At 46.0% G+C, this 23,937-nt stretch overlaps 1 protein-coding gene across 2 annotated transcripts; it reads right to left on the bottom strand.

Moving 5' to 3' along the window:
• On the bottom strand, positions 1-22,551 carry PPP4R3B (protein phosphatase 4 regulatory subunit 3B; the record flags this gene model as incomplete). Of its 2 annotated transcripts, XM_079532457.1 has the most annotated exons (16): positions 1-96; positions 962-1,164; positions 1,589-1,773; positions 2,185-2,324; positions 3,894-4,063; positions 4,648-4,806; positions 5,070-5,111; positions 6,007-6,109; positions 7,106-7,237; positions 7,640-7,756; positions 8,697-8,813; positions 9,887-9,964; positions 12,332-12,952; positions 14,433-14,531; positions 21,476-21,531; positions 22,410-22,551. In XM_079532457.1, 16 exons carry the CDS (start codon positions 22,549-22,551, stop codon positions 1-3), a joined length of 2,460 nt encoding a protein of 819 aa, XP_079388583.1. The 2 variants fall into 2 exon arrangements, with proteins under 2 accessions (XP_079388583.1, XP_079388584.1); XM_079532458.1 differs by lacking the exon at positions 4,648-4,806.
• Positions 22,552-23,937: the final 1,386 nt, after the last annotated feature.

Below are 23,937 nucleotides of genomic sequence, written 5' to 3'. Positions count from 1 at the left end.
TTATGAACCCAGACGAGATCTTTTCCTTGGAGACGTCTCTTCCTCTTCGTCGTCGTCTTCATCGTCAGGATAATCCACCAGGCCAACTAGACTTCCCTGCCAAGCCAAAGAAAAAGAACAAATCTCACATTGAAAAAGCACCCAGCGGAGTGACATTTTTAGAGCATGCCTCCCCCAAAGCTCATCCAGGACGCACGAGCCTGCAGAACGCCAGGCTTTTCTTAGGATGGCGCTCAGATCTACCAGTGCTTTACAACTTTCTGTGAAGTTCAGTAATTCTCCTCTAAGGAGTTACAAACGCCGAGTGCTATTTGCAAGCTGGGGATTGCCTATCTCCTTGGTGATGCCTTTTCCATTCACAGACCCATTTGTCTTCAGAGTGTCTTTCAATCTCAAGGGCAAAAAAAAATACTGAAGCATCCCTGCTCCTCTGCATCCGGCCTCGGAATTATTTCAGATCTCTGTAAGCTCAAACCGTTGCTGCAAAACCTAACGTGTACACGCACATCTTCCTGGTAAGGCTCAGCAGTGTGCAATAAACATTTTAGCACACTCATCTCCAACCTCTCCTGAGCTTTCAGGCTGACAATGCAAACAAAGCACGGACAAGACATACCAGATGCATCAGCTAACTTCCAAATTTCATCTGCTTAAAAGCACTGAGGCTCTTGACAGTGCAGCCCACTGACGTAATACAGGGGGAAAAAGTAAGTCACCCACACAAAGCAGGAATGGACTCGGAAAAGCTGAGGGCTGGGAGCAGCGGAGTTACGCAAAAGATGAGATGACAGCCCGGTGCATGAGCAGCAGGTTCCCATCCCCACGCACTACTTCCAACCTTCCCCAAAGCAGCAGGCAGCAGACAAATGCACACTGCAGTAAGGCACCACCCAGAGACCAGCGCCGACCTGCAGCTCCGCTGCCCTGCGTGAGGGCAGCTGCTTTCACACACATCTCCCACCTTTGTGGCTGTCACTGCTGTGGTCAGGGTGGCGTTCTTGGAAGAGGAGCCATTGGAGCTTGCTGGTGATGTCTGAGCTGCCACAGATTTGCTGTTTGCACCGTTTGCACCATTGGCTGCGCTGGCTGAGTGGGAAAAAGTGAACTTGAATCCCCCAGCTGAAGTCCTTTTGGGAAGATTCTCTTTATCTTCACTTTCCTTAGCTGAGGGACAGAATTTTCTCGCGTAAGTATCAGCCGTACCCCACGCAGCACAATCCACATCACTGCATCATGGGGCAGAAGCAGCCTCTTTCTAAAATTCTGGTTTAAACGAGCAGCTTGCTCGCCGATCTCATGCAAACAAAGCGTGCCAGCACTACAAGTGAGAACGGCACAGCTTTGGCACAGGGGTGCTCACCCAGCACACACACAGAGACATTTGGTTTTGGATGCCAGTTAAAGCAGGTGCACGTGAGGAGCAATCGTGCTTGTTTTAATCCTCACCTGCCTCGCAAAGACACACCGGCAGTTCATCCCTCACTGTGGAACACCTTTCCTCCTGCTTGTGACTCAAACCCCAGGTGTGAGCACACAACACTCTGCATGTCTTGCACAGAGTAAATATGGTGGCAATGAGATGAAATACCTTTTTTAGTTTCCATAAACTTTTCGTAGCTGTCTGGAAAATCATCCTCTGGTTTAGGCTTCTCAACTGGAGGTACAACAGCTTCACCTTCCTCCTCTTCATCTTCATTGAACCACATTTCTTCATCCTCCTCTAAGGCTCTTGCATCTCTGCGAAATCTATTGCTACGCAATATAGATGGAACACTGTAAGAGACACACAACGTGTGGTTCAAGTGTCAGGATCCCACAGGACAAGAAATGGCTTCTGATGCCTTAAGGCAAACTGTTCTGCCACCAACAGTTTGACCAACACCACAAGTGGCAAGAAGGCAGACTGAGGCCCAACTTGGAATGAAACCGATTCTGCTCTTTTAAGCTGAATGTCTTCTGGCTAACATTTAGCGCGCTCACAAACTGAACTGTACAACAACAGGCCAATGATGAATGCCAGACGTAGGTTTACTCTTAATGCATATAAAAATACACAGAAGCTCACACCTCAACCACAGCTTCCTGTTTTTTCTGACATTTATGACAGAATTAAAAAAAAAAACCAACAGCAGTAAGCTGATACCACATGACACTAACAGTAGCATTGCAAACTATAGTTATTACCTGTTCAGTTTCTGGTTTTGCCGGTCTTTCTCTTGCTCATATTTTGTCTTCAACCCCTTGAATGTCTGAACATATTCGATAGATTCAAGTGCATTATAAAAGTTTTCAACTATATGTGCAATAAGCGACTTAATATCTTCCTGCATAAGAACAAAGCAATATTTAAGTCTGCAGAAGTTCAGAAAGCTTTACAATTAATTTTAGAAGTAACTGATGAGTTGTCCTAAGTGAATTACAAATTATGTGGCCAGCAGGGTCGGGGGAGGGTGGAGTGTCCACCTCTGCTCTGCCCTTGTAAACTTCATCTGCAGCACAGGAGGGATGTGGAGCTGCTGGAGAGGGTCCAGAGGAAGGCCACAAAGATGCTCAGAGAATGGAGCACTTCCCTATGAAGAAAGGCTGAGGGTGCTGGGGAGACCTCAGAACAGCCTTCCAGTACCTAAAGGGGGCCTACAGGAAAGCTGGAGAGGGACTTTTTGCAATTGCATGTAGCAGTAGGACAAGAGGGAATGGCTTTAAACTAAAGGAGTGGAGATTTACGTTAGGAGTTACAAAGGAATTCTTCACTCCAAGAGCAGTGAGGCACTGGCACTGCTGCCTGGAGAGCTGGGGAGGCCCAAGGCCAGGTTGGATGGGCCCTGGGCAGCCTGCGCTGGTGGGAGGCAGGAGGGTGGGTAACTGTGGGTGGGGGGAGAGGGGGAGAAGGGACACTTTAAGGTTCCTTCCAACCCAAGCCATTCTGTGACCACGATTCTTGTAAAAAGCATAAAAATCAATTGCTGTTTTTCACAGTATTTCTCAGATTAATAGACAACGCTCTGTATTTTACCAACCCTATTTGTTGTATTTTGATTAAACCATGATACTCACTACCCCAGACTAGGCTTAACTGAGGAAAAAAAAGTTTCATTAGGCCCTGCTCTCCCCCTAAGTTTTACTTCTCTTTATAGTTCTAAATAGCTGCATGTGCACATGTGGAACATGGCATCTTTTGTTCAGCCGCCCAACCATAAGCCTAATTGTGTTGGGTAAGCCTTAACACTCAGACCAAAGGGCAAAAGACTGAAAAAAGGGCAAAATCTGAAAATACAACACACTTCCCCTTTTTCTGGGAATGACAGCAACTACAACACCCTACATCTAAAAAGTGCCTTCATTTTCACAGGCCACAAAGACTTCTGAGAAGACTCCCACGCCACCGTGCTCGCAGCACACAGCTCAGCACCTGTTCTAAACCCTTGTTTCCTACCCCACAGTACAACAAGAGGCTGCTCCTGCTCGTACTGCCTGTCCTGTCTGTGTGCTGCTGGTGGAAGAGCCATTGTTTCAGAGCTGACACCATCTCAGAAAGGACAATGATCTTTTCAATTTACACTCAAATCGGTCTCGTTTTCCTCACTTCCAAGTCTGCTCTCAAACAACTCAGCCACTGACAAGAATTTTGTCTCCAGGATGCCATCTTCTACACAGACATGGGTATAAATAAGGCTTCTACATTTATCTGCACAGAATGATCGAGTAAAACAAGCACGCAGCAGCATACCGGCTCCTTTCTATTTTTAATCTCTCTCTGGGATTTTAATTTGTGACTTTAATTACTATTAAATATTTAATTCCTGTGAAGTACGTGCATTTTGTTCTGCCTGGGGTGACTGGTGTGCATATATATACACACACACAAGAGCTGCAGAAGCTGCTTAACCACGTACCACTCTGATGAATTCAAACAGTTCGATCACAGCAGAGTTGAGCAGATTGTATCTGGTTCCATTATCCAGCAGAGCATTTATAACTGGCTCAAAGAGATTCCCCTTGGTGATGTAACGGTTGTAAAATTCATCTTTCAGGCCAATTATCCTCCTCATGAAGCGAAGAGCACCTATATGAGGAAAGAAATGAAAGAGTAACCCCACATCCAGCCTCCAATCTGCCCCTCTTGGCAAGAACTGAAAAGACAAATTCAAATCAAACATCTGCAGACGGTTAACTTGCTCTCCTCCTCCATTCTCTGACTTTCCTCTATCTGAATGCCATCAGGATCCATCAGGTTCTTTTTGAAGTAGTGCAATAACAAACCTCAGTGAATGCAGAATTAAATTAGTTCATTCCCATGCTTCTGTGTGCACCTTCCAGAACCACGTATCATCCAGTCCGTTTGCTCCCCAGGTGCAGCACCAGATTTAGGAAGTTACTTAGAAAAGACAGGACTTCCACTTAACACACAAGATCACAACAGATCCCTGCTACCACATCACCAGCTGCAGTCATTCTCCCTCCACCAGTCCAGTTAACTCCACTAACAGATATCTGCCACTTCTTTTTATCAGACTCGCTAAACAGCAAGCCTGTAAAAACAGAGATTTACCCCAGTTCTGTACTTAGGCTTATCGTTTTATTTACAACCTATCCCATGCAGTACAAAAAACATCCTGAGGAAGGAAACTGTGGCAGCTCCATACTCACACAAGGCCAGAAAAGTGTGTTTTGAATTCATCAAAACCAGCACCCTTCTTAGCAAATCCTTGTTCATAATGTAGTTCTTGATGTGATACGTGTGGTGCTCCACACAGAAAGTGAGCAGCTCCAGGATTAAGGCGAGCAGCTGTGCCGTCTGGTAATTATCTGCAAGAAAAACGTAGACATGAACAGACACTGAGGAGGAGGATCTTTCAGAAGCAAGAGAGACCGGAAAGGGGAGAATTAAAAACACAGCTCCTCAGAAAGAGATGAAAATGTTCTTCCAGCTTCTTGCTAGCTCAAATGAAACCCAGCACCCACAGCTCTTTAACAGTAAGTATTGAAGCAACAAGATGAACTTTCTTCTTTAAATGAAGATGTGCATGATACAGAACAAGGTTCAAAACTCAAGGTCAGTTAAAACTTACCAGGACAAATTGTATTACTCTTAGTGGACCCAACTACCGCATCTGATAAATAGAAAACAAAGCAAATGTAAGAAGAAGTCTTCAAAGCACTGCAAATACACGAAAGATAGGGATAAGTAGTTCTAGCAGCTGTTTGAGCTTTTAATTTAACCAAAACTGAGCTGCAGGGAAGCAATCACATGCAGAATGCATGCCAGCTGACATCTCATTTATGTCACAAAATTTCAAACGCAAGTAGGTGGAAATATGTAATCTAACACTGAGGAATATTATTCCTACACAGCTAATTCTATTTTCTTCAAATATCTCCAAAGGAATGCTCCAGATATTCTATTTCTGTTCCCAGTTAACACACATTTGTTTTTTTTCACTCAACCACGAGAAAATGGGTACCACCAAATCAAACACATCTGCAAGAAAAAGTGCTTTAAAAAAAGCCTGACTCAGAGGCTGCCATGACATTAAGTGTCTGTGTAAAGCATTTAACTGATGTGAGTGCTAATTACGTAATGAAGTGCCCATTCGTTCACCACCACCAAGTCAGAGAAAAGAAGGAGGAGCTCCACAGCTTTCCTTCAGCATTTCTCCACTGTTGCCTAAACCAGGCTTCAGTCAATCGCCTGAGCTGACAGGAACTTCCCACACCATCACAGCATCTCTGCACCTGCTCTTCCAAAAGCCTCCCGTGAGCTACAGACAGCTTTATGGCAAACATCCTCTTTTACTGCCTGGCTAACACTGGCACACGTGAGCAGGTGTCTGAGAGCACAGACCCGCACATCGCCATGCAGCGCTGCAACGTGGGCTGTGAATGCTCTGTGCTCACAGAGGCCCAACAGTTTCCAGGACACACATTCCCACCTTGCATCACAGGCTTATTGCTGGTATTTCCTAAAGCTCAAAAAAACCAAGATTTTCAAACCAGAAGTAACATTACCTTTTTCACATTTATCCTCTGATGTGTTCGCCAGAAGTGGAGCGGTAAGAACGTGCATACAATGGTTGTAGAAGAAGTTGAGGAATTCACTTTTTTCTGTTTTCTAAAACAAGCAAAACTTTATTAAACATTGGCAACTGCACGCATACTCTTAACTAAAAAGTAGCAGCAATGGAGGTATCCTGCAGAGAACTGCACCCAACCCCCTCTGGTCTGCCTGCATCTTCTTGTTTGCACCTGCAATGTTAATCTCTCTCAAGGTGTATTTCTATAAGTGATCTGAGACACCAAATCAACTTAAATACCGATAGAAAAAAACACGGTGGATGCAAACACACTGAAAAGACTGACTGTGCTCTCACTGCTTCACAGAGCTTGCTTAAACCACTCCTGAGGGCATTAATTTTACCCATAATCACCTGCAACACATCACAACAAGCATCACCGTGTCTATTTCCTTACATCCTATACAGCGCATGCCTGCCAACACACAGCGTGCCTTCTTAAGGACAACACACATTAAATATGCTTTGCATTTAGGAGGAGGTTTTTCACACAGAGGGTGGTGAGGCACTGGAACAGGCTGCCCAAGGAGGCTGTGGATGCCCCATCCCTGCAGGCATTCAAGGCCAGGCTGGATGTGGCTCTGGGCAGCCTGGGCTGCTGGTTGGTGACCTGCATACAGCAGGGGGTTGGAACTGGATGAGCACTGTGCTCCTTTACAACCCAGGCCATTCTATGAAATACCCTGGCATGCTGCTAGCTGCATTGAGCCACTGGTATTAAAACAGGAACTTGGTATAACTGGACTCTCTCATCCATGTATCATATCTCATATCATGGTAGCTGAGCTACCAGGAGCTACGATCAAACTGGTGCTATTTCACTGCAGCCTTCAGCAGTCTGTGTTACCAAACCCTTGGGCAACGCCATATCCACATGTTACCAAAGGAAGCTTCAGTTTCTCTTACAGCTTGTTGAAACTGACGCTGTAACAAATATTCTTTTTTTAATCCTCTGATGAGAACAACAAGACGAAAACCAGTTTCTTATTTCTGCTGAGCTGGTGAAGTGTCTTCACCCCTCTGCATTCCCTTACATTAGCTGTGGCCAGCATGTTCTCTGGGTCTATCAAAGTGCGCAGGAGCCCCATCAGCTGAACAGCCCCGCCGAGCTCAGGATCAGTGTCACAGATCATCTGCTCAATGACCACATTGATGAGGAGGATGTCCTGAAAAAACAAAAGCTAAAAATGAGGCACGGTTTCAGGAGCCCAATGACTTCCACAGCTCACACATCAGGGTGCTCTTTTTTCCCCTCCGATAATGAAGCAAACTGTGAAAATGCACAGAGCTGCACTTAAACACTGGAGGTTCTGTCATGCAAAACCCACCTCAACTAAAAATCACTGCTAGAAAGAATTATGAACTTACTGCTGTGAACATGCAGGAATCCACCATACTCAGAAATGTTTGCATCTGACATCTATTTTTCCCTATGTTTCTGCCATCTACATTTCTGCACTAAATGCATCTCAAGTGCCAGGGAGGCTTTCAGTCTGTGGGTTTTTTTGTTCTGTTCCCAAACGAATACATTTAATGAACTCAACGGACTTTACAACATGTTTACTTACATCATCACTCTGCTGGGCCTCTTGCATTACAAATTCTCGGACCATGGATGGACTAAATTCTACCAGATAAGAAAATATATCTGTAGCAGCAGATCTAACTTGCAAATCGTCCATTCCCTGGGAAAATGAGACCAATTTAGCAGGGAGTTACAAGCTTTGAGAACACGTTATCATTAAGATTTATACGGCAGCAGAACAGTGACAGGAGAAAGAAGGGATTTTTTTCCCCATCATCTCCATCCTTTAGAAGATCACAGGGATGTCTGTTGATTTGACACCTCTAATTTAGGCAATAAATGTTTTATGGTGTTATTCCCTATGGCACTGAAGGCTAGTATGCAGAGTTCTGCAGAAAAGAACCAACTGCATGTTTTAGTATAAATTCATTTGTACCTCACTCAGACAACAAGAAAATGTGCAGTTTCTAAGCTTAGAAGATTAACAGGATGGGAAACACTTGAAGCAGTCTACATGTGGACAAGAAGCACAAGATCAGAATTTGTCCCATCACTTACATTCATATTGCTTTTACATTTGTACACAGTTATCAAAGAACGCTGACATCACAGGTTGTTTCCCAAATATTAAAACAAACAAATAGTACAACAGCTTCCAGCAACAGCAATGACACACAACTTGTAACATCAAGCAGCAACAGATGCTTCAACCAAAGGAGTGAAAGAGCATGTTTTCACATTGCTGATTAAGATGGATTAATCTGCTTTATACCACTGAAAAGGCAGGATTAGGATAGGATAGGAACAGATAAGAGGTCAAGATTATCTAAAAATACTTCTTTGGTCCTATTCCAACTACAACAACAACAACAACACTGAGCTGAACCATGAAAGAATCCTTTCTGAATTTTACACTTGTTGTCAAGAGCACTGCGCCATCACACCAAGCCAGAGCAGTCACTGCAAGCAAGTGGGGCCACTGCTACTTTCAGAAGAACAAAGCCATCCAATGAAACTTACAGAAAGGCATCGGGCAGATCTGCTGAAAGGTCACACATTTTCCCCCCTTTTAATACAAACAGTTCTGAATTTTCACTTACCATCACAATTTCAAGAGCTGGAAGGATTCCCAACTTTGCCAAAGTTTTGAAAAACGCGTCTCTGTTCTGAGGTTGTAATGTCTGAGAAAATGCACAGAACTCCTTGAAAAAGTTAACCTGTAACACAGGGGAAAAATGAGCATTTGATCCAGGAAACTCAAAGTATGAAATGGTTGTGATTTGTATCAGTTTGTGTACTGGCTGGGCTATGCCTGCCTGCGAAAGGGACTGCTCTGCTCCTCTCCTCCAATGTTCAGCATCAGTGAGACAACATTAAGGATGAAAGGAAAGCCAAAGCAGTTAACAAGATCTGTTAAGAGGCTGAATTTACCTCAAAGAAGGACAGTCATCTTGCAGCTATTTTATCACATTTACCATGGGAAGGATTTCTATTTCTGCAGTTTGCCTTCTGTTAAAAGAACAAACACGTTCTCCCTTGCTGAAAACAGCCACTCTAGATTTTAGTAAGGCAATTTAAGCTGATAAAGAGTCAGAGAGAAACAGGTTGCCCAAGGAGGCTGTGGATGCCCCATCCCTGCAGGCATCCAAGGCCAGGCTGGATGTGGCTCTGGGCAGCCTGGGCTGCTGGTTGGTGACCTGCACACAGCAGGGGGTTGGAACTGGATGAGCACTGTGCTCCTTTGCAACCCAGGCCATTCTGTGATTCTGTGTTTGTAATACACACAATAAGAGACCATCGTTAACCCTCAGCCCCAGGGCTGAAACGTTAACCCTCAGCCCCAGGGCTGAAACAATGAGACTGAGCAAAATACAGTGAGAAAAAGCAGTAACTGTATGGTAAGCCTAAGGGAGACAGCATGCTGGAGAGCACTCAAGATCATTCACATGCCAAGATGGAAGGGACACACAGGGATCTCTGAGTCCCATCCTGGATCCAGACAGCACCACATGCAGCTTGTCACCGACCAGTGAAGGAGGTGCATTTTCAAGCTTAAGACTTAGCTTAGCACCCGCACTTTCTCAGTTACTGAGAACAAATAAATCAGATTCTTACCTCACACCCAATATTCTTCTAGTGAGTACAAAATCAAAGACAATGTTTCATTAGAAATGGTTCCTCTAGGGTTACAGAAACACCTGACTGGAGGCAGAACTAGAACAGCTCCAGTGTTCCTGCTTTGTGCCTGAAGATTAAAGCACTCCAACAAGTCCCCAGCACAAGGACTTACCAATTCACATCGTTTGTCATCATCTGTAGCTTCATCTGTTAGTTGTGCAAAAACTTCGGACAGAAATTTTTCATCTTCCTGCATAACACAAAAGGAAAACAACTTACACAGGACAGCTTACACAGCCAACTGGCCTTTACAGGCTGACACTACAGAGTCAAACTTAACTACTTGCTCACTTCTTAGAAAGGAAAAAAAACACGCGCTTGTAGATCTGGTCAATAAATACATACATTTTATCATTAAAAAGGGAAAAGCAAGAATGCAAGTTCACAAACATCACTTCCAGTGCACTCTTTCAGTCCTCACGCTGTGCAGCAGCGCCGCACATGAAGCTGAGGACGGGTGAAGTGATCAGACCTGGCTCCCAGCAGCAGGACTCAGCAGACCTCCCCTCTCCCTGCTCTCCTCTCCACACCTCACAGCACCACAGGCTCACTGTGTGACGTCCTGCTGCCAGCAGGCAGCACAGTGTCACAAGTTCCACTTCTGTATAGGCCACTTTATACTCCAGGCTCCCTCTCTGTGCTGCATGGGTCCTTCCTGTTGGGCTACAACTGCACAGCCCTGCAGCAAAGCTCTTCTCAGCAAGCCAAGCTCCCCTACTTGTACCAAGTTCAGTTTTCGCCCATCTGGAAAACTTCTCTTCCCCACACTCCTTTACATGGAACAGTGCTGGTGTTCTTTCAAACCAAACTGCCTGTTACTCTCCAAACACAACACAGATCTTCAAGCCAACGCTAACGTTACGCTTTACTACGAGTGATACCTGAATCAGCATCAGATGGAAGATGACCCGCACAGACTTACTGGTTTATTTTAAGCACTGCTGGCCTTAACAGCTAAATTAAGCCTGTTAAAAAAATCGTATCACAACAAGCAGATTGTGTAAAGCTGCTGCAGCTGTAGTCCTCACATCCTGGAGCGCAGCACAGCTCCAGGCTCACTTTCTATTCTCGCTCTGCTTCCCACCCATCAGAGCCCTGCTGCTGCACAACCTGTTACTCCTATCGGCCGCGTTCCCCACTGGTGTGCCTAAGGCAGCAAGATTTCTAATTTCTACACCAAACCCAGAGGAGCTCCAGGATTCTTATGCCACACAAAGAAGCTGATTTACACCAGGAAAGTGGGAAAAGTCCTGAACCTCCTCTTAGCACCACCGCGCAGCTCCCCAGAGCTACGACAGCCAGAAACTTCTGCCTGTGCTTTCTGCGCCACCCTCGAGGCAGGCTAACTGATGTAGGTAGCAATGCCACCTGTAGATCAACGTGCATGCCTCAATTACACTGCTAACACCAGATAAACTGTGTGCCATCCACTCATCCCAACCACAGCCCAGAGGGCAGTGACAGAGAGCACAGAACTGCCACAGTCCAGAGCTTCACTGAAGTACCAGAGAGATGAGCCAGGAAGTGGGAGTTTCCTACTAAGGTACAATTAAATGTTCAGTGCAGTAAAACTTCAATGGAATATGAAAACCTTTTCTTTTTTCAGTCTCTCTCTCAATGGAAGTAGGACTGCGGCCCTGGGAAAATGACACTGAGTGTATTTTTACATTTTAAAAAGTGACTAATGCAAAATAATAAAATGGGAAAGATTTCCTGAACCAAATCATTCTTTTTGCAAGAGAGACCTACTTTGCTTCTTTCTGCTGTTCAACCCAAGTAAAAAGCAGCCCCCAAAGCTCATCCACGTAGCTGCCTTTTGTTGTTCCTTTGTGTTTGAGTAGTTCTAGGTTTTTGGGTTTTCTCTCTCCGCTCCTCTACTGCAGTCCTTAGAAACACCCCTCATGGCAATGTTATTCCTCCACTGCCTGCTTCCTTCCACAACTTTAATATTCTTTCCTTCAAATGAAAACTGACACGTCTGTGAAGTTCTGCTCCACACATTTCCACTGGAAAATGTGCCATATTCCAAAGCAAATGGACCACAAACAGAACCAAACCACTCCGGTAGCCCTCAGTCTGCACAACAAAACATGAACTGAAAACACCCAAATCATCACCACATGCATGCAGAGCACTTCACATCTAAGGCTCTTTCCATAGTCCACTTTGTCTGCGACCATCAGCTGCTTTTAAGTCTATTTCTGACTGTGAAATCTTCAGAATATTTTTCAGGACCTTGGAATTGCAGTATTTTACGTGTTATTACTGTGGGATATCAGCAGGAAGAGAAAACCAGTGAATCAACTGCTTCATATCACAACATGAGCATCAGACATCAGTACAATGAATTATTTACAACATATTGAAAGCCTGTTAATCTGAAGTCTAATGTTTTTAAAAATCAAAAATAAAATTAAGGTATCAGAAATCAGGGGAAAACATGCAACTACGTTACACAGTGAAGAGCCACAATCAGTTTTTGCAACTAGATCAATTGCAAATTGCAACTAGATGCATCTACACACCAGGAATCCATAGCATATTAAAAATCACTTACCTGCAACATACTGACAATCTCAACTTTGTTGAAGAAAATAAAGGAAGTAAGGGTAGAAAGAAAATTCTCTTCAAAAACCGATGGTGTCGGCAAGATGATGTCCTGAATGTACTGTACCCTGTAAGTCTGATGGATTTTTTGCCTGAGTTCAGAGTCTGTGATAGGAATAACCTCCTTAAATTTTGCTGTTTTGGTCAAGAACTCCCTGTGCCGTTTTGGCTGAGCCAAAGAAGGGTCATACTCAAGGCATCCAACAACATCCATAATACACTCATCAGAAAACATCACCTCAAACAGAGTTGCTTTATTGAGGAACAAAATTCCTCTAATAATTTCATACAAATGATGCAAGCCTTCTGTGTTCTCTAAATTCTCGCAGACTTGGAAAAGCTGCAATAGTTTTTTAATATAGCCTTCGTTCTCCAGGGCCAGAGCCAGCTTTTCTCTACGGATGGGTGAGGAGAGAACAGAGGTAACAAGGTCAGCAATCTCTTCAAGTTTGTTGAGTTCACAAGAAGGAAGGTCGATCAAAGGACTGGTTTCGGGCATTTCTTCTATGTGCTCCTCTTCAGACTCGATAAGGTCCTGTGTGACTTCCACTGAAGGATCCTTACCCTGAACCTAAAAGCAGTGCACACAGTTAACTGTCACATCCCAATACGTACGTAAGAGTAATCAAGCAGAGAACGTACATAAATCCTTGCATGCCTTCAGCTGCCTGGGACATTTCTGGCCGTGAGGAAAAATAGTCAGCTCTGCTGCCTGTGAATTCTACAGAAGATGCTGCCATTACCTCCAGTAGGTATTTGTCAAAAATCAAACAAACAAACCCACCAAAACCTAACCACATCTGTGCAACAAAGAAATCTGAAGCACCCTGAAGATAAAACAGAGAAAGTAGAGAAGGGCATAACAAAGCCTTCTTTCAGTATCTCAAACAGAAGGGAAGACTAGGGTATAAAGTCATGGCAGGAGCCCACAGCTATGCTAACGTGATGTGAACCGTAGCAAAAAGACCAAGAACAAAGGCATAAAGGTATAATGGATGCCCAAACTGAATAGGGAAAGAGGGATGCAGCTGACCCCCACTCCATACTCCTGCTCTGTTGAGCATGCTCCCCTCTTTCCCCCAGCCTACTCATACACCCTGCACTTTTTCTTTCCTGTACTCATCCTAAGATTCATAAACTCCTATCAGACCTCTCCCACAAAGGATCGCCTCCCAGAGGGGAGTCTCCAAGTGCTAAGAGCTCTGAAATCCAATGAAAGAACTAAGGCTAATGGCTGGCACCATCTGATCACAGGAAGACCTTCCTTTCACACTGATTATCAGATCAGCCCACACAGGACTAACTGAAAACCTGGACTATGTATGAGACATATCTGCAGCCACTAGCATCAGTTCCTTTCAGTATTTCACAACTGACTGAGAAGATTCAAACTCAGTATGCTTTGGAGTATGAGAAAGCATCTTCATCAGCTATTTTGGTTCTCAGTTTCTTTAGTTACAGCTTTATGTTTTCCAGAATCTGAGACAATTAGGATCAACTCTGACACAAAAGTCTGGATTGCTTCTGTGAAGTACACGTAGGTGTAGTAACTCCCCTCATCTGTTATTAGCAGAATCGCAAGTGTGAGACCTGAACTCTGTTACCTACTAACTCAGGGCAGGCTGAAATACCCCCAAGACATGGTGAGTAAGACTCAGGCCTTGATGGAAACATGGCTGACATCCTGAGCTCAGGCAGCAGTGCCAGCAGTGCCTCTCACTGAGGGAGAGCTGGGCCCATGCATATTGCAGCTGATTACAACCAGCAGCTCCCCACTGGACGGTTCAAATCCAGCACTTGAGGTTTTTAACCTAAAAGAAAGTCAAAACCTGGGTTTCTCTCGCTGATTTTAAGAGCAGGAAGGCCAACTGTGAAAAACACAAATTTTGTTCTAAGGAGTGGCAACTTAAGATTTGACATAGAAAAGCCACAGAAAGCAATGACAAAGACATGCTTGTTTTACAAATAGGTTTTAAAAGTACAACACAAATACATGAGAAGACAGAAGACACCAAAACATCTGCAAGAAACAATAGGAAATTTTCATGTACCTGGCAGATTTTTTCCCAGATTTCATCACAGCCAGCTTTTTCTTGAAAACTCAGTGCTAAGTCATAGTTCTCTGCTTCTGACCAAACAATCAAGGTGTCCTGTGTAAGACAAGAAAAACCAACAACAAATGCATTCATTGCCCAGACAGTTCAGATCTTCACCAGGGATTTAACTGTACTCTGCTGAATCACATCTAAGGAATAAGTAATAATTTATGTTACCTTTGTCAAAGCTTTAGTCACTGAAATCTTAACTTCTCTGTTCTGCTCTAAAGGACATCACTTTTTTTTTTTTTTTTTAAATGAATGTTCTCTTGTATATTCATCTTTCCATATTGAAAACATTCATAATGGCATTTCTCTGCAACATGCAGTAGTTCTGATTGTGCACATGAATGCACACAAAAAGTAAAGTAAATCTGTAACGTAAATATGAAAAACCTGAAATTCTTCTCAAGCTGTGGATGAAAGTAAAAGATCATAATTTCCTTCTCAGAAGGAGTTTAACACAGCTGTAAGGACGTGAGAAATAAAGCCTTGAGTATCACAAACCTAAACACATGCAGTGTGTTTTTCTAAACCACAAGACATGCAAGTTTTACGTAACCTAAGCAGTAAGTTACTATCAAGCCCACAAACACCTTGGCAACAGATATTTTCAACTGAGCCAGTTTTCTTTTCCTCTGTAATTAATTGAATAATAACTGAATAATTAATTTCCACCTCTGCTAATTGAATTTGTATGTTTGAACAATAGATTTTGCATTTGAATTTTGGCATAGACTACAGGAGATCTTTTCTGGTGAGGTTTTGTTAGGTGACGTGCTGCTCTAAGTCACGCATTCCTCTTAGCAGGCACCTAAAACATCTTCTGACTTATCTCACTATATGACACTACCAGTACAGTCTTTTGTTTTGAAACAAGCCCGACTTCCTCATTTAGGGTAGAATATTTCCAAAACAAGGCCATTCAAACACATACTGAGCAAACTTGCAGAGCAAAGCTGCATTAATGTAACTTAATTCAGAGTGGCTGAGAATTTCAGTGCATCAGGCTCAAAACATGCAAGTTACCGGGTCTGCAGCAGAGCTGCCAGGTCAGGAATGAAGCCTGTGCTCCGACACCCAAACATGCAGCTCTGCATCCCACAATAAACCCCTCTGCACATCAAAGTGCTTCACGCCATCTGCTCTCTGCTGGCTTTGAGAGCTCCAGCAGAACAGTTCAATGCTGTTACGTCTGTTGACTTCCTGAGCTGCTACCACAACTTGTTTTAGCCCCAGTAAACCCTCGCTTCATGTCAATAAGGCAATTCACTTCCTACTTCTGCTGAGGACAATATTAAGCACACAACTTAGGGAGGCCCGCAAGTCTTGACCCTTCACCTTGTACTTTTGTCACAAACAAAATACCTGAGTGACGTTTTCAAGTTCAGCAATCAGACCCAAGCAAACAAGTGGGGGGCTTACAGACACCCAGTGTATTAGAGGAAAGCAACGGGCAACAACGAGCAGAGGTCCCAGTGCCCTCTCTCTCGCATCCCTACCCCAAAGGGCTCTCAACCCTGGCCCATCCCACGTCGAAGGGAAGAAGCCTTCTCCCAAAGGTCTCAGAAAGGATGACTGCCTTCCCAGGTGATCCCCACTGCTCCCACCCCCCTGTCTCACAGTCAGTGTTCCTTCATCCTCCCTGACCCAAGCTGGGTTAGCTCAGATCTGCAAGCAGAGCAGGCAGCAACTGGAGGGCAGCTCAGGGAGCAGAGAGCTGACCTGCAGCTGCACGGCTCACAGGGGGCCTCTCCTCCCACACCGCGTGCCAAACAACTGCTGCAGCTCCACAGCCAGCAGCTCTCCAGGGAGCTTCTGCAGCGTCCTCGCAACAGCCAAACACGCTGCTGCGCTTCCATCTTTGCTCCTCAGGCACACTACTGCTTCTCTTATGGCAACCTTGATGATGAAGGCCTACTACTAAATCAGCTTCTGTATTCCACAGGAAAACCACAAGCCACGCTAAACAACAGCAATTGTACAAGCTCAGTATTTCTCCCCGTATCTACTTTTCCTTAAAGAGAAAGGTCTTCCCTAGCAAAGCACTGAGCTCACTGCAGTGCTCACAAGAGCTCTTTGTTACCACAGTGCCCTCATAGCACACTTGCACTTCCCTGCTACGTTTTCCCCGCTTTGGGGTTGACCCACGTGTGCAAACAGCACAGCTTCCCAGGCTGGCACCACTCTGCTCACAGCTGTTGAGTCTCGTCTGCGGCTCCCGGACAGCTCAGTCCATGCTTACAGTGAGCGTGACATTGGAGAGAGAGCAGGGAACTGGCCTTCAAGGAACAGCAACAGCTGGAAACTGCAGAAACTGAAAATCCAGTCGGCTCCCGACTCGATTCCAACTGAGCTGCACAGAACCCAAAGAAGAACACAGCAGAAAGAGGTCTCCCAAGGGGGCACTTGGCCTTGCCAAAGAAGCTTATTTGCAGGAAGTGAAAACAATATGTAGGCTTTTGTACCAAATGCATTAGCAATGATTTTGATCAATAAATTTGATATAGGCTACCTGAAAAGAGCTTGGAATCACTTTCATTCAAGTACATGTGTGCTGTGGGATGCCTGTTACGACCTGAAGACATTTTACAACATAAAATCAGTCAATAGTGTAAAACAGAATGCTGTTTTAAACCTGATGCTGCAAATTAATAGCATCAACTTGTCTTTCCTGTAACATCCTCCCTTAAAAACACTTGTCTGTTACAGACCAATTCAATTAAAGAGAATTCTTAAGTACAATTTCTGGGGAATTGCAAAAATCAAAATGGGAGAAGTACACCTGAAAGTGTTCTGTGAAACCCCAGATGCCCTAATGCTCACAAATCAATGCTGCTGCACGTAAGCTGAATCCCAGAGGAAGCTTAATGAGCACAGGGTGAAGTCCTGCTCACAGCCCAGGATCACACAAGTACCAGACACTCATCAGCGACTCCAACGACTGCCTGCACCCACAGACTGTGCTTGAACGTTTGGTGAGAATTCTGAGTTACTGAATGGTGCCTGCTGCACTCTGCAATGCCTGCACAAGTTCTGTAAGTTTCTCCAAAAATATTTCCAAAGGACTTTAAGACATAAACTGTCTTAAGTGCTTCCAACAAATAAGCACAGAGAAGAACCGCAAGGAGCAAACAGGATCCTTCCTGCTCTCTTTAAACACTCCCACTCAGCTCACAGGCAAGATGCTGCCTGTTGTCTTCTTCAGTTTCATCAGAAAATAACTGTCCCACACTGAATTTACCTGTCATCCCTATGCTTCCTGCACGACCTAAGAGCACCCAGCATCACAGACTGACTGACACATCCCAGGCCCAGCTCCTTCACACCAACACTGCTCTGGCACGCTCAGATCAGCAGCAGCAATCTTCCTGAATCCACTCAAACGATACAACACAACACAAAGCAAGAAAAAGAGTAATTCAGATCAACATCCTGAGCTCTAAAAGAGCAGCTCACTCCCTCCTCACTGTCAGGGCAAGATCATAAAATGCCTGCTGCTCCCTCTCAGTGTCTCCAGGCCAGCCCCTCGCCCTCCTCCAATGCTAGCAGTGGGGGAAAGAGGGAGGTAGCTCAGCCAGCAGAAAGAGATGTTTGGTGGGATCAGCTCCTACAGCTGATCTGCCAAGCAGCTGCATGGATGCTCATGCTAACTGCTCAGCTGCCTTCAGTCCGTTGTGGTTTAACCCAGCAGCAGCTCAGCACCATGTGGCCGTTCGCTCCCTCCCTCCCCTCCCAGTGGAATGGGGGAGAGAATTGAGAGGAAAAAAACCCTAAAAAACACAACTCATATGTTGAGATAAAACCTATTGACTAAGAGAAAAGAAAGAAATAGCAGTAATGATAATTATGTTTACAGAAGAACTGATAAACAACACGATTTGCTCACCACCCACAGTCCGATGCCCAGCCATGCTCACTGGCTGCAAAGCCCCCCAGCCAATCCCCCATCTTTATAGCTTTCTATGTAATGCCACACGGTGTGGACTATCCATCAGCAGTGCTGGTCGTGTCCCTCTTGGCTCCTTGTGCCATCCCAGCCCCTCGCTGGCAGGACAGTACAAGAAGCCGAAATGCCCTCAGCTGGCCCTGTGCAGCACTACTCATCAACAGCTCAAATGTTGGCATGTTATCAACGCTATTTTTCTCCCAGAGACACAACACAGCATCACAGCAGACACCATGAAGAAAACCAACCCTGGCCCACTTGAAACAAGCACAGCGTTGCACCACTGGAAGCATACTGAATCCCAGCCTCAAGCAACTCTGCTGACTTTGCCTGAAGCAAATTGCTCTGATGTCACCCGAATGACAGCAACTGTGCTTCAAGAGCACTCCTCATCTCACATCTGAAAACAGGTAATGCTCCTTTCGGGGAGCTCTACCATCAGAAGGCGCTGCGCACAGTGAGAATTTCTGTAGCAGCTTCAAGGCTTAAAGCCACACAGCTGCAAACGACCGCCCTCAGAGCCGCTCGGCAGGAACAAAGCAGCACAGCCATCTGATCTCACTGCAGCACTCATCCACCCTTCTGCCAGCCCTGCCAGGGAACAGTAACCTCAAGCAGAGGGTGGAACAACAGATGGGTGCGGCAACAACTTCTGAAACTGCTCCTGCCAGAGCCTCCGGAGCACATCTGACCCTGCCCTTTGGCAACCACCCGTGCTCAGCACTGACGTTTTGCTCTCAGAGCCCAAGCCCCAAAGCAGGATGACCTAAAGCTCTTAGGGTGCCCCTTGCTGTTTGCAGATGCAGAATCAGAGACTCTTTCAGGCTGTGTGCTGAGCAGCCTCCTCCTATGTCATGTTTCTTGTGAGGAGAGGTCATGACTATTGCTTGCTAAGGCTGTGACAGAACAGAACCCTGCACAAAGCCAGGCACCACAAGCGGGATTCAAGAAGGCAGTTTTGTTTACAATTAACCAATAGTTCTAGTACTACTTAGCACAAACTGGGAATCGTATACTCATGCACAGTGATTAAATATCAGTTTTTTTTTTTTCCCCACCCACAGAACGATGTTATGCAAATCACAGCTGAAGCAACAGCTACTCTGTAAGTGGATTCAAGTCATTCACAATGCGTAGGCAGGGCAGGCTTCCTCTCTGTCAAGGTGCACCATCTTGTGGCTTCCCCCAGAGCCACGGTGAAAGGCACCTCAATGAAATCTGCAGCTGAACTCTGACACCACCTGAAGTGCCTGGCCTGGACAGACAGGCACAAGTCCTCAGGCTGCCTGCACAGCAGACCTCAGCCAGGGTGCTAAAGAAAGACAATCCATGTTCTTATCTGGTCAGCTAAAATATTTTGCCTGATTCTTCCCACCGTTTTAATAACATCTGCTGAGAAATGGACTTGTGAGAACTACAATCTGAGCTGAGACTGAAGCACAGGACAGCCAAAAGTTTGGCTCTTTGCAATAGGCACATAAAAATTGAAGACAAAGCGCTAGTCAAATAAAAGCAGCATGAGTTCAGAACTGAGACAAATCTCCAACCTGTCTCTGGAAAACTCCCATCGTAAGTACTTAAAAATAAAAACAAAAAAATGAAGACTTCCCCAAAAGAGTGAGAACCGAAGCAAACACTCAGCCACAAGGGCAAAGAAGCATTAGAACTGACAGTAAGAGCCAACCCAAACAAACTTCAGCCTAAGATAAAGTTTTTAGAACTACAGCCTAGATAGACAACAACAACAAAAAGCCAACCACCTAATTAAGTCAATTGAGACTTCTCTCAGTTAAGTAAAGAAAGTTTTCAAACAAGCAGCTGTCTGAGGATTTCAGAGGACAGGCAGCAAAAGGAAGCACTTCCAGCTTCGCAGCAAGGCAGCCTGCACTGGTGTTTTTGTCAGGCGTTAGCTTCCTGCACCAAACAGGAAGCAGCTCAAGGCCTTTGACTTGCAGAACCCTGCACAACTCCCACCAGTATCTCCTGCCACCCACCCAAGAAAAGCCAGCAAGCATCACCTGACTGAATACAGCAACATCTCACCAGAGAAAAATGGAAACCACAGAAAGAAGCGTTCTGAGAAATGAGCCTAAGTCTGCCTGCAGCCAATCTGCACGAAGGCCCCTCTCCTCAAATCCTCATAACGTAACTTGTCATCTGCCTTCTGAAAAAATCCAAAGCGAAACACTTCAACAGGCCCTTAATGATTTAGGAAGAAAATCAAATTGTTTTCTAGAGCTGAAATGCTTCTGGACAGCATAATGATGAAGAGCAGTATAAAACACTGAACAAATGAAACAGAATCCACTGCAGAACAAAGAAATAGACAGAAAAAAAAGAAAACCAACACAGTACAAAACCATGAGAACAATGGAGGCAGAGACATCAAGATGGAACACAGAAAAAGGAAAAAACGCAGTAAAAGCAAGAGATGTGGTAGACTGTTTCAGTGTGTTAAACAAAGATGACCTAATAACGTAGCTCCCAACTGTTCTGCTCCTTTGTGTTGCAGAAGCCTTACCCCCAGGAAAGGCAACTGTGCAACTAAGTCCCCCAGCTGCAGGCATCTCACTGAGGAGAGCAGGGGGTTTCAAAGCTTAAAGCACGAGGTCAACAGCAACAGTAACAAAGCCCACAAACTCCTTCGTATTACTGTCAAAGAAAGAATGGTGGAAATAAACACAGCAGAAATCACAAGGCAGCTGAACTGTTGCCTTCCTCATATGTCAGTTATTTCACATGTGCAACCCCTGTCTCCCACCACAGGCTGTATGCGTTTCTAACTAATTTTCCTGTAACAAGGGCAATATTTACCCAAATATTACGCACAGATCCTCTTCAAAGCCTTCATTCCAAAAGGCTTTTTAGGAGACAAAATTCACGTTTCTAGAACACAAAGCCAGACAGCACCTATAGGCTCCTAACTTAAGTGCTTCAGCTCTACGAAAAAGCACCACCACCAACTGCACATCACACGTATCTCTTCCTGCAGGACAGTCAGTCTGAGCATCAGTGATCAGAGAAGGTGAAGCCTGGTAATGATACTTACCTGCTGCTTTTGATATGCAGTGTTTGGATTTATCTTCGATTCTAGCAGTAGTGAACCTGAAAAAGTTATGAAGACATTGAGTTTAACAAAGCAAACATTTCCATGGATCTTACATTTTGAGCCTAAGCCACATCTTCCAGGAAGTCCTACAGAACAATATTCTTTTGACATAATTCTAAGTAAGCCAGATAAAACAAGATTTAACACCTACAGTAAAACTCTAAATTCTCCACATCACGTTTTCCCCAGGGACCCAGTGTGACAATTCCCTGCTTTAAGGGCCCTGCATCAAACGCATACAAACTCACAGCAGGGAACACGCTGCACAGAATGAAAACATGTTTGCCCACACAAGCCACGTGGGGCCATTTGCTTTTATTTCCTTCAACTGCCCTTCACAAGTGAATCATCCAGATAAACCCAACGCTCCACACTGTGTATGTGAGCAGTGTATGTATCCTGGCAACAGCTCCAGCGCAATCCGTAGGCTCTGAGGTGCTTTATTCAGCACGCTGGCACCTGTTGGCTGCTGAGCGGCCGGAGCATGCCCTCTGCCAGGCACACAGCCGTACAGCGACTCTAGAACGTAAGGCAACAACACACAACACGACCTGAGCCCTTCGGGATAGCATCAGTGAATTCCCAGGGCGGAAAAAGCCCTCCTAGAGCACCGAGCAGGGAAAGCAAAGGGCGCTCCAGAACCGAAAAGCAGCCTTTGCTGGAGCCGAACAAGATGTCGTCACGTGCAGCAGCTCCATCTGCCCTCGGCCGGGGGCAGGAAGGAGCAGCGGGCGGGCAGAGCAGCGCAAGGCACGCGGGGAGAGGCCCGGCGGCCTCCGGACCGCCGACAGGGAAAGGGAAGGGAAAAGGGGAGCCCGGAGGAGGCGGCCCGGAGGAGGCCCAGGCCTCCGCGCAGCCCCGGCCACGCTCTCACCGTCCGACTCGGCGCGCACCAGCAGCGACATCCCCTTGAGGCGCTCCACGTAGGTGGAGGAGACGTGCCCGGTGCCCCTGTCGTCCCATTGCCGATCCTCGTTCAGGGTGTAGACCTTCACCCGCCGGCGGGTGTCCGACATGGTGCGGCCCCGGCCTCGGGCCCGCGCTCCGGCCCCGGGCCCGCTCCGCCTCCGGGGGGCGATGGAGCCGAGAGCGGGCTTGGAAGCGGGGCTGCGGCCGCTCAGGGGCAGCGCGGGGCCTTTAACGCGCCGCTTTTCATGGCTCCCCGCCGGCGAGAGGGCGACGCCGCGCCCCGGCTCGGGCCTCCCTGGCGCCGCTCCGCCGCCTCGGCAGCTACCGCGGCGCCGCCGCCATCTTGTAACCCGACTCTCGCCGCCTTTCTCTTCCTCCCAGCCCGGCCACGGGCTCCCCTCGCAGGGGCTACGGCGGCCGGCAGTTGCCTCGGCGCCGCAGCCGGGACGGCGGCAGCGGGCGGGGCGGGGCTGTGGCGGGGCCCGCCCGAATCCTCGCGCCTCTCGGGGCCCGAGCCGGGCGGTTCTGAGCCCGTCGAACCGAGCTTTTACGTCTTTGTAGCACACCTAATGCCCACCGTAAGTTACACACAGCACGTCCCTAAAGGCCGGCCCCAGGGCCGGTACCCGCACGAGGTCCATCACCGAGTCCTGAAAGCAAAGACTGACGTTTCGCTCACAAAAAACACCAGGATCGGTCTGCAGCATCTCCTTCTCCACCCACCCTGTCACAGCAGCACCGCCAGCCGACACTGCGATGTGCGTTTTGTTGCACTCCCACTGAAAACAAAATCCTTACCAGCTTTTGCAACAGAGATACGCCTCTGTGTGCTTATGCTGAACATCCTTTCTGTGCACATCTTCTAAGTATGGATGAGCAGGTTGGTAACTCTGTATAAAGGACTGCTGTAGTTTGACTAGCCATGTTAGGAAGAACACACAAGGCAGCTAGCTTCCCAGCTTCTACTTGGTGGATATTTCTATATTATATGGCCTGATGCCCTCAAAGTTTTACATATCAGGATTATTTCTGCTCAAGTGAGAGCCCAATAGAAAAAAACACACTAAAATAAGCTCAAAACTCAAAGGTTACAGCATGCTGCTGCCTCAGGATCCCTGCCACTCCCTTCCTCCCTCTGCAAGACATCTACATGCACTCACCCTTCAGCCAACGTGTAAAGTGAAGGATGTCCTCTCCTTCTAAACTGGGGGTTGGATGGAGTGTTAGCAACCATAACAATCTTATTTAAACCACTAGAAATCAAATCCATCTTTAAAAGTTTTCACCAGTTACACAGTACAGCCAAGTACCGTACTTCCACTGTATAGTTTTTGCCCACTTTCACTTTCCATAGCAATTCTTCTCAGTGGCCCCATTTGGGATGATGGATCATTAAAACAGCTGATTATCTACATCAGCACTGACAAAAAAAATGCATATATATCACTATTTCAAACATGAAGAAATAGACACCTGCTCTGTGATCACAGCCA

Source organism: Tetrao urogallus, assembly GCF_951394365.1.
Source record: "Tetrao urogallus genome assembly, chromosome: 2".
Lineage (NCBI taxonomy): Eukaryota > Metazoa > Chordata > Aves > Galliformes > Phasianidae > Tetrao > Tetrao urogallus.
This window is presented reverse-complemented; position numbering and strand designations above follow the sequence as displayed.